The sequence below is a fragment of the Solanum verrucosum genome, unplaced genomic scaffold, assembly GCF_900185275.1.
Source record: "Solanum verrucosum unplaced genomic scaffold, falcon-dt-bn FXZP01000222.1, whole genome shotgun sequence".
NCBI classification, from domain to species: Eukaryota; Viridiplantae; Streptophyta; class Magnoliopsida; order Solanales; family Solanaceae; genus Solanum; species Solanum verrucosum.
The window spans coordinates 177,157-192,261 of NW_026020027.1; the positions used below are offsets into that span (position 1 = coordinate 177,157).

General features: G+C 31.8%; 3 protein-coding genes across 3 annotated transcripts; all 3 read left to right on the forward strand.

Moving 5' to 3' along the window:
- The first annotated feature begins 1,879 nt into the window (after positions 1 to 1,879).
- LOC125821200 (NAC transcription factor 56-like) lies at positions 1,880 to 4,384 on the forward strand. Its single transcript, XM_049500613.1, has 3 exons — positions 1,880 to 2,230; positions 2,814 to 3,127; positions 3,676 to 4,384. Exons 1-3 carry the CDS (start codon positions 2,044 to 2,046, stop codon positions 4,231 to 4,233), a joined length of 1,059 nt encoding a protein of 352 aa, XP_049356570.1. The 5' UTR covers positions 1,880 to 2,043; the 3' UTR covers positions 4,234 to 4,384.
- A 4,282-nt stretch (positions 4,385 to 8,666) lies between these two features.
- Positions 8,667 to 8,898, forward strand: LOC125821207 (uncharacterized). The gene has a single exon (XM_049500623.1). The coding sequence runs from the start codon at positions 8,667 to 8,669 to the stop codon at positions 8,871 to 8,873; it is 207 nt and encodes a 68-aa protein (XP_049356580.1). The 3' UTR covers positions 8,874 to 8,898.
- Positions 8,899 to 12,189: 3,291 nt separating this feature from the next.
- Positions 12,190 to 15,014, forward strand: LOC125821193 (receptor-like protein kinase THESEUS 1). Its single transcript, XM_049500606.1, has one exon. It carries the CDS (start codon positions 12,203 to 12,205, stop codon positions 14,720 to 14,722), a length of 2,520 nt encoding a protein of 839 aa, XP_049356563.1. The 5' UTR covers positions 12,190 to 12,202; the 3' UTR covers positions 14,723 to 15,014.
- Positions 15,015 to 15,105: the final 91 nt, after the last annotated feature.

The window sequence follows — 15,105 nt, forward strand, 5'->3', positions numbered from 1 at the left end:
ATTTCTTATTCTTGTTAAGTTTAAATATAAAAATGCTAATTTTTTTCTCCATAAAAAAATATCGTAAAACTAATTAAATCCGTCCAAATTATATTATATATATATATATATTATATATATATATATATATATATATCTCGAGGATTCATAATAAATTGACTATTAATCTTCGTATTTGTTATCTTTATCGGAGTATAAGATCAACGATACTATATATAAATAAATTGATAGAGACAAGTTGTTGTAAAAAATTTTCCAAGTGTGACACTAGGCCAAATTTGTCCAAAAGAGTTGCCTAGAAATGCCTTCTTATCTTATTATCTGTCTGTCAAGTCATGTCAAACTTCTGTTGTAAGATTTAATCACTCATAATTCGATATTTCAAAATCGAGTCTTGCTAATTAAGAATATATTTTTTTGTAGGACGAGTTTCCTCTTTAATTAAGTGGTTCATATGGATGCCACGAATTCAAATGAATATCAAATAAAATATTGAATGATTTAGATTTTTTTATATATTTTGTGCGTGATAAAGTGGTTCTGCGTATATCCCCCTTTTACTGGATCGTCCACGTGTTGGTACCAACTTGCATGCGTGTCGATTAATTATATTGCCTAATTTTCAGTTATCAAGCTCTAATTACATCATTATCATGTATTAATCACCTCGTCTATTTATGCTAATGACGACCTCCACTTCTAATTTAATATTAACATATGCACTATTTATTTTTCCACTAACGACTAATTTTTTAATTTATTTTTTGTTGACAATATTTATATAGTAATTTTTGCTAAGGTTAACTCTTAGTTTTTATCCACTCATTTTTACTATAAATATAATTAATGTCCTTCTCAAATCCTAATAACACCCATTTTACGTTAAGTTAAAATGCTGAATTGACGAAATTAGGATTAAATTTTAAAAAGAATCTTGAAATATGATTTAAATATATTCATGAAATTATATCATAAAAAGAAATTAAAACTTTAAAATAAAATTGTGTCGAGAAAAGAGATGATGTTATTTTAAAATAAATATATTAAAAATAAAAAAAGTGACACATATTAGACAAAGAAAATATTTTTAAGTGAGCAGATTTATACATACTACTAGTAGGTGTGTGATTGTTGTAACATATTGTTCAATAGTTTAATCGAGGTACGAGTTAATTGACTCGAATATCATTATCCTAATAAAAAAAAATACTCTTAATTTGTTCTACTTCACGTGAGACTATTTTTTTATTAGTTTATTCCAAAGTAAAAAAGAAAGACATGCTCTTATATTTAAGAACTATTTAATTTGAAATATCTTTATTTTATCTTTAATTGACATGCATTTATAATTACCACAAAAATTTCAAGGCATGTTTACGATTAATAAATTCATGGCTTTCATTTTTTCTTAAATCTTATAGTGTCCGATCCGATCAAATTATGTCACACAATTCAATACTACAAAAACTTTCTACATAGAGCTATAATGGTCAAAATATATTTGAAGTGTTATGTTTTTAGAAAATTTTCTACTTATATCATCATGTGCTCATTTTTTTTTATATAAATCATCATCAACCGTTTAACAAAACACACCTTAATTATTAGTTATTTCTTTTTCTTACTTGAGTACGTGTGATATTTCAAATAGGAAAAATAAAAATAATTGATAATTACATTAACGCGTGATTTGATAAATAGTTAGTATAAAAAATGAATACTTCATAGTACAAATAAAAATCTTTGCAAGAATATAATACTCCAGATACATATTTTTACCATTAAATATATATTTCAAGAATATATATAAATGGCATTACTGTAAATTCTGTGTTGCCTTATAACATATATAAGTAAGTGTGGGGGCTAAATTAACCAACTAAATTCCTTCTTGTTTATCATTTTCTCTCTTCCCAAAAAAAAATTCCAAAATTTAATCATAGTACGATTCGAATTTATTAATCTCGTACTACGTGCATACGCTTGTTGGTCCGTAAAATATTGAATTTAGGTCAACTCAAACATCAGTAGTTGTGTTTTTTTATGGAGAGTACGAATTCATCAACCGGTACACGTCATCAACCTCAACTCCCACCGGGGTTTCGGTTCCACCCGACGGACGAAGAACTCGTCGTCCACTATCTCAAGAAACGAGTCGCCGGTGCTCCGATTCCGGTGGATATTATTGCTGAAATTGATCTTTATAAGTTTGATCCATGGGAACTTCCCGGTACAATTTTTCACTACTACTATATTTTCTTGCACTATAACTTATATATATGGAAAAAGGATCGGAGTTAGCGATGGACAACTTCTATGTCTAAACTAAATTTTAAATATGCAATATATTGGTGACGAATTTCGTTGCTAATTAAATTTTTAGTGATAAACTAATTTGTTTTCCTTTTTAATCTTTTATCACAAAGTTTTCTATGACCAACTTATAGAGGCTTGAACTCTATTTTTTTTTTAAAGATAAGATGAATTTATGTTATACATGTAAAAAAGTGAATTTGTAAAAAAATAGAAAAAGGTAGGTTACCTACTATAATAAATAATATTAATTGTGTATGACTTTCTTTTATTGTATATATAAATTATATTCTAATTTTAAATATGTTTAGTTTAAATTCTGAATCATATAAAGTTCATTTAATTTCTATTTTTTGAGTTTTTTTTGGAGGGTGCTTGAAAAATAGTATTCACAAAAATAAAGTAGTGGACCCATAGTTCCTTCTTTTTAAAAAAGTAAAATAAAATAAATTCATTAAGTTTAAATTCCGAATTCTCTTGTTGTCATTTATTTGATGCAGGTAAGGCAATATTTGGAGAGCAAGAATGGTACTTTTTTAGTCCAAGGGATAGGAAATATCCTAACGGGGCGAGGCCAAATCGGGCAGCAACATCGGGTTATTGGAAGGCTACCGGAACCGACAAGCCGGTTTTTACCTCCGGTGGAACTCAAAAAGTCGGGGTAAAAAAGGCGCTCGTTTTTTACGGCGGTAAACCACCGAAAGGGGTAAAAACTAATTGGATCATGCATGAATACAGAGTAGTAGAAAATAAAACAAATATCAAGCCCCCTGGTTGTGATCATATTGGTGCCAACAAAAAAGGATCTTTGAGGGTAAGTCCGTAATTTTTCATTTTATTTGTCATATCAGAAATAAAAAAAAATTATCTCTCAAGATAATGGTAAGATTTACGTATACTCTAACCTCCTTAGATCCCACGATCACACTGAGTATGATGTTGTTGTTGTTGACTTAATTCAAGTTTCAAAGTTTTTAACGAAAGAGTTTAAGTTTATATATATATATATATACGTGGTTATTATAAGGAATATCTTATACTATGAATGTAATTTAACTGGTTATAGTAAGTGACCATTACTAGAAAAACATGGAATTCTAATCGACGGAAATGTGATCGCCCTAGTTAAGATAAGACACTTAAATTGGGACGGATGGAGTACTATATTAGTACTTTATTTTTCATGTTAGATGTTACTATATATGACGCTTGACGTAGAGAGTTATCATATCAATGTTTTTACTATTAGTGTACAGAACATAAACTCGAATAAATTCAATGTTTCACTAGCTAGTTAATTAGTCTTACTTTCTTTCTTTTTTTGTATATTTTTCTTACACCATATATTTTTTATTTTTGCAGCTAGATGATTGGGTTTTATGTCGAATTTACAAGAAGAATAACACTCAAAGGTCAATAGATGATTTGAATGATATGTTGGGATCAATACCACAAAATGTACCAAATTCAATACTACAAGGAATAAAACCTTCAAACTATGGTACAATATTGCTCCAAAATGAATCGAACATGTACGATGGAATTATGAATAATACGAACGATATGATCAACAACAATAATAGATCCATTCCACAATTATCGTCAAAGAGATCGATGCATGGAGGTTTGTATTGGAATATCGACGAAACAACAACAACAACTGAAGGGAACCATTCTCCAAATACAAAAAGGTTCTTAGTTGAGAACAACAGGGACGATGGACTTAACATGAATAATATTGCGCGAATTACAAATCATGAACAAAGTAGCTCCATTGCCAATTTCCTGAGCCACTTTCCTCAAAATACTTCGATTCTACAAGAACAACAAGAACAACAAGAAGTATTGGGATCTCTTAGTGATGGAGTTGTCTTTCGACAACCTTATAATCAAGTTGCTGGCATGAATTGGTACTCTTAAAGATACAAAAAGGCAAATTTTACTTTGCCCCCTGAGATCAATCAATCAGTCAATTATATAGATATATTATATATGGATTTCTTTATATTTTACTTTAGTTATAATTAATACAAAATATCTTCTATTCAGACTGTCACATCAACAAATGAGAGTAGTCACAACTATATTTTGTATATATGCCCCATTTCAACTCTCTTTTCAATGCTTTAAATGAGTTATTAGAAGACTTTTTGTAAAAGGAGAAAAGCTAGGAGTTATAGTAGTTTAATTTCAGTTATTTGATTCGAATGATTGCATCAGTAATGTAAATTATGATCGACGCAACTATCATTTGTTAGATGATAATCTACAACTTTTTTTTGGTAACTATGTGCTTGTGGAAGGTGACCTATATAACTTGATATGTTGTCTTGAAGAGTTATGATAACTAGCTATAATGAGTTGATTAATTACACTAATTATATATTTAAAAAATATTAATATATAATTTAAATCTTTTTTGAGTTTCCAACACACTAGAAATAAAGCTTATACTAGTAAAATTAGGTTAGATAGTTAATTTTGATTTTGACATTTAGTTACCTTCATTTTTCTTAATTAAAATATAAAGTATCGGCTTTGATCAATATTTTTTATAATTATTTTTGTTAAAAAATGTCTTACTCCTTTATATGAAAACTTCTCATTGTGTATTTAGATTTAATTAGATGCCAACAAAAATACCGAATACCAAAATGATTAATAAACAAATTCAAAATAATAGGGGAACTTATTAATCTTAGTTTTAAAAAAAGTTTTAGTTGATGGAGTATCATCATTTATTAGAGAAAATTACATAGTGGATAATGTATATGATTCATTGATAATTGTCTTCCACTAACTAATTATTACGACACGACTTATATTAATTTCATAGTTGACTTGACATAAAATTTAATAACGAATGAATTATTTTTTGTTGAAATTTATGGTATTTCTTTCAAATTTATGTTTGACGGATTATAGATAATTCCTTCAAAAGCTATGGAGTTAGAAATCAATTTTTCTATGGGGTCAATTTATTTATGCACATGTAAATGAGATGGTCAACCAATTAAGCTATAGTACTCCAATTAAATAAAATTACATAAAACATAATTAAGGTATCGAAATATTAATTAATTAATTAAGAATAAAACAAAAGTTGACAATAATAGTAGCTACTAATTAACCCCACAAATTGACTTTCTTTAATTTATTTGCTGACTTAAGGGACCATTAATTTATGTTGTCAACAAAGGGATTCACTTTCTTAAAAACACAAATTTATTTGTTTGTTTAATTGTATTCCTTACCAAGTAAACATTACAAAGCTACTTTATATTAAGTATCTATATATGACACTTTAGTGATTCTCATTTATTTGAATTAGCGTCCTATAAAACGAATTAAAGAGATTAGAATTCTTCTTTACCTAAAAATTTTCTGTTCTCAAGGTTTCAACTCGAAAATCCATATTTTAAACAACAACTTATAACCGATCAAAATACATTCCACATTTTAGAGATACACGTGCAAGTGTATATACTTATAGGTAAAACACGCTAGCAAACAATCGAACTTAAAATTTTGTCTTTTTTCTCCACATATATTTTCGGACAAATTACTTAACTACACTCATTTACTTACCTTAATATCCATTTATCCCTACTTATTTCAAAATTTTCAAAAATCCCTTATTTAACTATGTATCCCGCATGTATCCCGTGCACAACGCTATGTATCCCGCTATGTGGAATTAATGTATCAAACGCTATGTATCCCGTGCACAGCGCTATGTATCCCGTGCACAACGCTATGTATCCCGCTATGTGGAATGTATCCCGTGCACAACGCTATGTATCCCGCTATGTGGAATGTATCCCGTGCACAACGCTATGTATCCCGCAAACATCATTTGTAAGGGATTTTTGGTAAATAGAAAACTAGAAGGGATAAGATATTATTTAGTACTTATAATATGTGGTTCCTATAATTTATAGGAAAAATTGTATATAATACCAAACTATTAATTCAAATTAAATGCTATAAATATAGTTTGATTTAATTGTACCCCATAGCAAACTGTTGTTATTTCACCTCTCTCTTGGTGAATCTCGCTCGCCACTCTCGTTCTCTCGCTCACCTATCTCGTTTTTTATACAAACGCAAGTGTATAAAGTGCATTTGTGTTTGTATAAAGCGAGAGAAAATTGTATATATACATATATTTTCGTTCCTCTCTCTCCCCTCTCCCAGATCTCGCTCTCTCACTCGCCTCTCTCACTTTATACAAAAAAGGCAAATTGTATAAAATGAGTTTGTGTTTGTATAAAGCGAGAGAAAATTGTATATATACATATATTTCCGTTCCCCTCTCTCCCCTCTCCCAGATCTCACTCTCTCACTCGCCTCTCTCACTTTATACAAAAACGCAAATGTATAAAATGCGTGAAAATTGTATATATACATATATTTTCGTTCCCCTCTCTCCCCTCTCCCAGATCTCGCTCGCCACTCTCTCATATCTTACTCGCTCACTCGTCTCTCTCACTTTATACAATTGATCTTTTTGTATATGTATACCAAAGCAGTTGTATAAAGCAGATTATACAACTACTTTCTTTTGTATATGTATAGCAAAATATACATATTTATGTTTGCTATGAAGCGCAATTATGCAAACTTCGCTATAGCATACAAATATGAATTTTGTGTTTGCTATATGTGAAAGTTGCTCTAATTTATACTATATTTTCTTAATGGGCCTAGCAGTCTCAACAAATATTTTCTTTTTAAACCCCAATGCTCTTTTGGGTTACTCTTTCAGTATCTTAAAATTAGTATCAAAATAACAAGACAATAATTTATAGCTTAATTTGGCTTTGCGCGCCAATTAAAGAAAAATGTTCTCTATTAGGATTTTTTTTTTTTTTTTCAAAATTCAAATTCGAAATAATATATTTTAACAGATATACTTACATCATTATTTACGTTATTTATATAAATATATAACATCTATATTGTATAACAATGTATAATAGATATATAGAAAATGTTCTCTATTAGGTTTAGGCATGTACATTAATTAGTGTATCATAAGTAACTACCAATATGTCTATTTTGTGGGGAAGGGTGGAGCTAGAGCGAGGTTGTTAAAATGTTTAATTGAATTTTCTTCGATAAAAAATTATATGATAAAAATGGGAGCATAAAAAGCCATAAATAATTATATTTTGTTATATAAAATTTGTTAAATTTTCTTTAAATAAGGGAAGACAATAAGGCTTAAGGTTTATATGATCCCGTATAATTTCATGATTAGGGTTTAGAGAGAGTGGAGTATATGCAGATTCTATCTCTGTTTCAGAGGTGAAGAGGTTGTTACCAATAGACCCTCAACTCACGAAAAAACAAATCAAAGCAGATTGAAAAAGAATTGACAAAGTGGAGACACCATATCAAAATACTATAGCGAGCATGACAAAACAACTTAAGAAAAGGTGAAGTAACTACAACAGAATATTACAATAATCGAATTACAAGAAACAACAACTAGTAACAAAAATTAAAGGACAAAAAACTACAAAAATAATACTACGACAAAGTAGTATGTAAAGTAAAGTGATACAACACTCAACTTACTCAAAAAGTGGAAAAAGATTTATATTAAAAACCATATATTTCATAAGGTTTATAGTCACACTCACACTAATATTATAACATATTTCGTTAAGACTATAAATTTCAGAAAGTCTAAAAAATATTCTTTTAGTTTAATCAAACTATATCATATATATTGAAACAGAAAACATATAACATTATCACAAAGATAATGTATACTATAATTTACATAATTTTAAAATATAAGAAAAAAATCGATTGAAGCATGAGAATTATAAATTTAAATAGCACAGCAAAGCAATTCATTAATTAAATACAAAATCTCCCAACTATATAAAATGGACTATATGGCATAGTCAGCACTTTTTATTGATTAATTAATGAAACATTTACTTCTAGATTTACATATACGTGGCAATTGTCGATATCTAATATAAAGTTCGATTAATTTTAATTTATGTTTTGAAAACTACATTTACAAATAAAATGCTATCTACCAAATATAATATCAAATTGAAATTATTTCAAACAATGTCCACTTTTCTGTTTCTGTAATTGAAAAATAACTATTATCCTTAAGTTTCAAATTTTACAAATAAAGCTTTAAATAATGTTCTGAAATTTGATACTTTACGATATTAATTATTTTTCAAAGACCTAATCGAAAAATGACCAGTGTGTTATTACTCCTACCTATATAATTTCCAACAAACTTGGCCCAAAGAAGAAAAAAAAAAACCAATATATTTCTCTCTTCCATATAGTATATTTTTGTTTGCAAAACTCCATTGATGGTTTGTTTTTGCTTTCTGGTGGATCAAAAGAGGACGGTGCGGCGGAGTAAGCCGGTGGCTGGCTCGTGTTCGCGGTGCGGACACGGTGCTAAAGTGGCTGAGATGTATACATCAACTAGGTTTTGTTATATTCCATTTTATACCAAGTCTTGGAAGGCTATTGTTTGTAGTTTTTGTGGTGCCATTCTCAAATACTACACATAAACTCATAACAATAGATGAAGGGTGATTAGTTGTATTCCCTTTTTCTCGAGGCCGTGGAGGTAAAATAGATCGATAAATGATGATTAATTGAACACCTTTTTATAGAAAATAAGCTAGTGTATATCATGTATATAGGTAAAATATTAGTCATAGGTAGAGTTTGTGAGTTATATATCCAATAGGATAACTAAGTTGAATATAACGTGAAGTCATATCAATTTATCATGATTTGCATGCTAATATTTTGAAATGTATTTTTCCTCTTTGTTGTTTGTACCTTTGAAATCATGACGATCTGCTATGGTTTTTGAGCAATATGATAAGATATGAACTAGTTAATATAGTGTAAAGTCATATCGATTTGTCATGACTTGCATGCTATAGTTGTTACTTTACATCACTTTATCATATTTGTCGTTCAACTTAAGGATATTTTAGTCTGAAATATGTTCATTAACCTAAAAGAGTCATTTTCACACAAAATTCAAAATTTAGAGACGATATTTAAATAACGGCCTAAAGTATCGCTTTTGTGCAAATCACCCGCTAGTTTTGGGGTTGTGTTATCAAAACCAAATATATTCAAATTCTTGATTTATCTAATATTGAGCACTCGTATTAGGTTGTCCACGTTGCACATTTGATTTTAAATGCATTAATTCCACAATATGATATCTATATTTTAAATTCCTATCTTAATATTTGACTTGTATTTGTTTTCTAGATCAATTAATTTACACGATGTTTGAATATTTTTTTAAACATTCTTCACTATTTAAAATAAAGAACACGATTTTATAATATTTTACTAGTTTTTTTGAATGACAACTTTTAATTTGAAAATGTAATAAAAGATGAGCAATTTGACAGATGAAATAGTTATTTTTGCCAATAATTTTTTTCCTCCTAAAAATATAGAAATATATGAAGAGGAAGGCAAATGGGGACCCAACATTGTTGGTGGCCATGTGCATTTGTATAGAGGAAATGGACAAAAAAATTCATTCAAGTCACCAAATTCCTTACGTTTCCCTTTTTTACGATGTAAAGGGCGTTTAAATTAGCACATTAAAAGTAATTGATAATATCATATATTGAAAAGTATTTTTAAATATTCGAATATGATTTCTTATGGAGAATAGTAGAAAAAAAGTTGAATATAGACAAGAGAACTCATTGAGTAGCAAAATTTTTAATTGCTCCTTTTTTGCGATGTAAATTTCATCTAGAGTAACTGATTAAAAATAATGAATAGATATTAAGTATTGAAAAAATAATTTTTTTGAAGTGTTGAGACTAATTTTATCATATGTAATTATGTAGCGGATAATTAAAAAAATAATTGAATTCTAGATTCAAATTGAAAAGAAAATGCAAACAAAAACTCATTAAGTCATCAAATTCCTAATGGCTACTTTTTGGTGAGCAAAGCTTATCTAGATTAGTTGATTAAAAATATCGAATAAATATTAAATATTGAAAAGTATTTTCATATTTAAGTTTGAGTTTGAGTTTTGAAAATGAAAAAACATAATGAATTATGATGGGATGATTGAAGTCACGAGTTTAAGTGTATGAAAAAAAAATCTTATTGAAATGAGTCTTACGATACGCAAATTCGTTGGCCAAAAGTGAAAAAACAATAAAGATGAAAACAATTTATATACAAAGCCGCGTAGAATTGGGTCCCAACAAGGCTTTAATTATACAAATAGGCTACTGTATGTTTTGGTTAATTTTCATGCAAAGCCTAATTATACTATGATTACATCAATTTAATGATCATTTGGAGAACTTTAATGGCAAATTCTACTTATAAACTGGCAATGTTGCTTGAAAACAGCTGTTTCAAATTGGGCATGGAAGTGGGGTTTATCTTGTGGTCCCTTTTTTCCCTTTTTTTTTTTTTTGCTATCCACAGCCTGTTAAGAGCTAGCTGTTGGAGTAGGTACTGAAAAAGCTCTTGTTGTGATTGTGTTTAGAATTGGGTATTTCTTGTTTCTTTCTTCCTTTTGGTTCACACACCCATGTCAAAAGATTCAATTTTTCATATCATAATGGAATTGCACTAAAAAGTTCTTGTTGATTGTGTTTGAATTTGGGTCTTTCTTGTTTCTGCCTTTTGGTTCACACCCATGTCAAAAGATCCAATTTTTCAAGGGGAAGTTGTACTAGATAGCTCTTCTTGACTGTGTTTTTATGGTGGATTTGCACTAAATAGCTCTTCTTGATTGTGTTTTTATTGTGGCATTGAGGTAACCTGACTTGGGTCTTGTTGTTTCTTCCTTCTGGTTCACACCCTTTTCAAAAGATCCAATTTTTCATGGTGGAGTTGCACTAAAAAGCTGTTCTTGATTGCGTTTTCATGGTGGCATTGAGGTAACTTGAATTGGTTCCTCTTATTTCTTCCTTTTGGTTCACATCCTTTTCAAAATATTCAATTTTTCATAGTGGAGTTGCACTAAACAGCTCTTCTTGACTGTGTTTTTATAGTGGATTTGCACTAAAAAGCTCTTCTTGATTGTGTTTTTATGGTGGCATTGAGGTAATCTGAATTGGGTTTTGTTTCTTTCTTCCTTTTGGTTCACACCCTTTTCAAAAGATTCAATTTTTCATAGTGTAGTTGCACTAAAAAGCTGTTCTTGATTGTGTTTTCATGGTGGCATTGAGGTAACCTGACTTGGGACTTGTTTCTTTCTTCTTTTTGGTTCATACCCTTTTCAAAAGATTCAATTTTTCATTGTGGAGTTGCACTAAAAAGCTCTATTTGACTGTATTTTCATGGTGGCATTGAGGTAACCTTTCTTCTGGTGCACAGCTCGGAACTCGGTGGATAATTGGCACACCCCTTGACTCTTCTCCACTTAAATACCAGGCTTTTTGTTACGTCCGCCTAACTCACACATCAGGCATAGGCATTGCACTCTTACCACTGAACCAAAGCCTCTAGGAGCATTTCCAATCTGAAGTCTAGAGGAAAGTTGTTAGCTCAGATCTTGTCTAAAACTATTTTTTTGTTCTTTGGTGTTAATCATAGTTTATTGATAGTTTCCTGTGAATTTTCAGTTAAGTTTTTTTTTTCTGTATCAAGATTGCTCTAGATAGTTGAGAAAGATCTATAATACTACAGTGTAGGTTCTTAGTATCATCTGGGAAATCAGACTTAGCTTATTCAGCTACTTTGATATCGAGATTGAGGCATAGTTATTGTTGTTGTTGTTGTAACTGGAGGGGTCGTCTGAAAGAAGAAATTCAAAAAGTTGTCTTTAAGAGTTTTAATTTTTGTGGAGAATTGGAGTCCAGTATTTAGCAATAGGCTCTTTAGGACGATGGACTTGAGAACAATGTCATGGATGCCTTTAGTTCTAGCAGTAGTTGTGTCCATCTTTTTGATTCAGGACTCGAATGCTGCCTTCGTTCCTGCTGATAACTACTTGCTCGCGTGTGGATCATCACAAAATGTGACCTATATCGGCCAGACATATGTTCCTGATTCGCTCCAATCTTCAGCTGCTTTAGAAAATAAGGAAAATTCTATTGCTGCAACATCCAATTCTAGTGCTCCGTTTTCGATCTATCAGTCAGCCAGAATTTTCCATACTACAGCGTTTTACAAGTTTGATATTAAGCAAGAAGGCCACCATTGGATCCGTCTCTATTTCTACCCTCTTCCAGGGCACAACTTAACGTCTGCCTCAATGACAGTGGTCACAGAAAATTTTGTTCTGTTGAACAATTTCAGTTTCAAGAGCTATAATGGATCATACCTTTTTAAGGAATACATGATCAATGCCAATTCAGATAGTTTGATTCTTGCTTTGATCCCTTCAAACAACTCCGTTGCATTTATCAGTGCCATTGAAGTTGTATCAGTACCTGATGAGTTGATCCCTGATCAAGCAGTGGCTGTATCTCCCGTAGCACCTTTCAGTGGCCTTTCTGGACTAGCCCTCGAAACTGTTTATCGTCTAAACATGGGTGGTCCTCATCTCACTGCTCTGAACGACACCTTGGGAAGAACATGGGAGAATGATGTGAAGTACCTTCACGTCAACAGCTCTGCGGTGAGTGTTTCAGTTAGCCCTTCAAGCATAAAGTATCCGGCTACTATGACTCCTGAAATAGCACCAAATTGGGTTTACGCTACTGCTGAAACTATGGGAGATGCAAATGTACCTAATGTGAATTTCAATATCACTTGGGTGTTCCCTGTTGATCCGAACTTCATGTACTTCATCCGAGTACATTTTTGTGATATTGTGAGTGAATCTTTGAATAGTCTTCTGTTCAACCTATATGTTAATGATGACGCTGCTCTATTGGACCTAGACTTGTCAAACTTAGCTGGAAATTTGGACGTACCATTATACAAGGATTTCGTCTCCAATTCCTCAGTAAACTCAAGTATTCTGACAGTGAGTGTTGGTCCAGATACGAGTGCGGATTGGATAAATGCAATTATGAATGGACTGGAAATCATGAAGATTAGCAACGAAGCTAGAAGCTTGAGTGGGGTTCAATCTGTTGAGACTCTCTTTGTGTTGCCTCACAAAAAGAAAAAGATTGGTTTAATATTTGGTTCTGCCTTAGGAGCATCAGCTGTTTTGGCGCTTATTGCGTTGTGTTGTTGCTTTTTTATAGCTCGAAGATCAAAGACTTCCAACCAAGGACACTCATGGATTCCGTCCTTGTATGGAAACTCTTTAACTTTGACGAAAACAACAGCTTCTCGGGGAACAGCAAGCTGCATCTCCTTGGCTTCACCGAATGTTGGACGATTTTTTAGTTTCCAAGAAATAATGGATGCAACTAACAAATTCGACGAGAACTTGCTTCTTGGTGTTGGTGGTTTCGGTAGGGTCTATAAAGGAACAATGGAAGATGGAACTAAACTTGCTGTCAAAAGAGGAAACACAGGATCTGAACAAGGTCTAGCTGAATTTCAAACTGAGATTGAAATGTTGTCCAAACTTCGCCACCGTCATCTCGTGTCTTTGATTGGTTATTGCGATGAGAGGTCGGAAATGATTCTTGTTTATGAATACATGGCAAATGGTCCTCTCAGAAGTCATCTTTATGGAACAGATCTGCCACCTCTCTCATGGAAGCAGCGTCTTGAGATTTGTATCGGTGCTGCAAGGGGGCTGCATTACCTCCATACAGGTGCAACTCAGAGCATCATTCACCGCGATGTCAAAACCACCAACATACTTTTGGATGATAACTTTGTGGCTAAAGTTGCTGACTTTGGTCTTTCCAAAGCCGGACCGGCTCTTGATCAGACACATGTAAGTACTGCTGTGAAGGGTAGCTTTGGGTACCTTGATCCTGAATACTTCCGGAGGCAGCAGCTCACGGAGAAATCAGATGTCTACTCATTTGGTGTTGTCCTAATGGAAGTTCTCTGCACCAGACCAGCATTGAATCCGGTCCTTCCACGTGAGCAAGTTAATATAGCCGAGTGGGCTATGATTTGGCAAAAGAAAGGCATGTTGGATCGGATAATGGACCCAAATCTCAAGGGGCAGGTCAACCCAGCTTCCCTGAAAAAGTTCGGTGAGACAGCTGAAAAGTGTTTGGCTGAGTACGGAGTTGATAGACCTTCAATGGGAGATGTGTTATGGAATCTAGAATACGCTCTTCAGCTTGAAGAAGCCTCATCAGCCTTGACAGAGCCTGATGATAACAGTACAAACCATATCCCTGGCATACCATTAACACCAGTTGAACCATTCGACAACAGTGTTAGCAATATCCAAGGTATAGTTAACTCAGGAACAGATGATGATGCAGGGGATGCTGCTACTAGTTCCGTTTTCTCTCAGCTGGTAAATCCGCGGGGAAGATGAGAAGAAATACTCCCTTGTATACGTGCTTGAGTATAGTATTGAATCAAATTTTCCCTCTACTAAAATGTTTTTGAGTGTGTATTGTATATGATTGATGTACTAGCGTATACGATGAAATTCATCGTTCAAATACTGCAAGTTGCAGTATTGTTTCCATTGTTAGGTGATACATTGCCCTCTTTATCTGATAGATAGTCATGAATATGTATTTGTAAAAGCACTATAATTGTATCCATTCATAGATAATAAATATTAAGCATATGTTGCCATCTCTTCTGTTTGTTACTCCCTTCGTTTCGACACAGATTTATAAGAAAGTAAAGAAGACTTTTGAAAACTTGTGGTCTTGAATTAAAGACATGTAAAATGCACCAAAATGTTGG

Bases quoted from the DNA above. Each gene is read 5' to 3' on its own strand.
- LOC125821200 (XM_049500613.1), top strand. From the start codon at position 2,044: ATGGAGAGTACGAATTCATCAACCGGTACACGTCATCAACCTCAACTC. The intron at 2,231-2,813 runs GTACAATTTTTC...TATTTGATGCAG, and splicing joins TGATCCATGGGAACTTCCCG to GTAAGGCAATATTTGGAGAG. The intron at 3,128-3,675 runs GTAAGTCCGTAA...TTATTTTTGCAG, and splicing joins ACAAAAAAGGATCTTTGAGG to CTAGATGATTGGGTTTTATG.
- LOC125821207 (XM_049500623.1), top strand. From the start codon at position 8,667: ATGGTTTGTTTTTGCTTTCTGGTGGATCAAAAGAGGACGGTGCGGCGG.
- LOC125821193 (XM_049500606.1), top strand. From the start codon at position 12,203: ATGGACTTGAGAACAATGTCATGGATGCCTTTAGTTCTAGCAGTAGTT.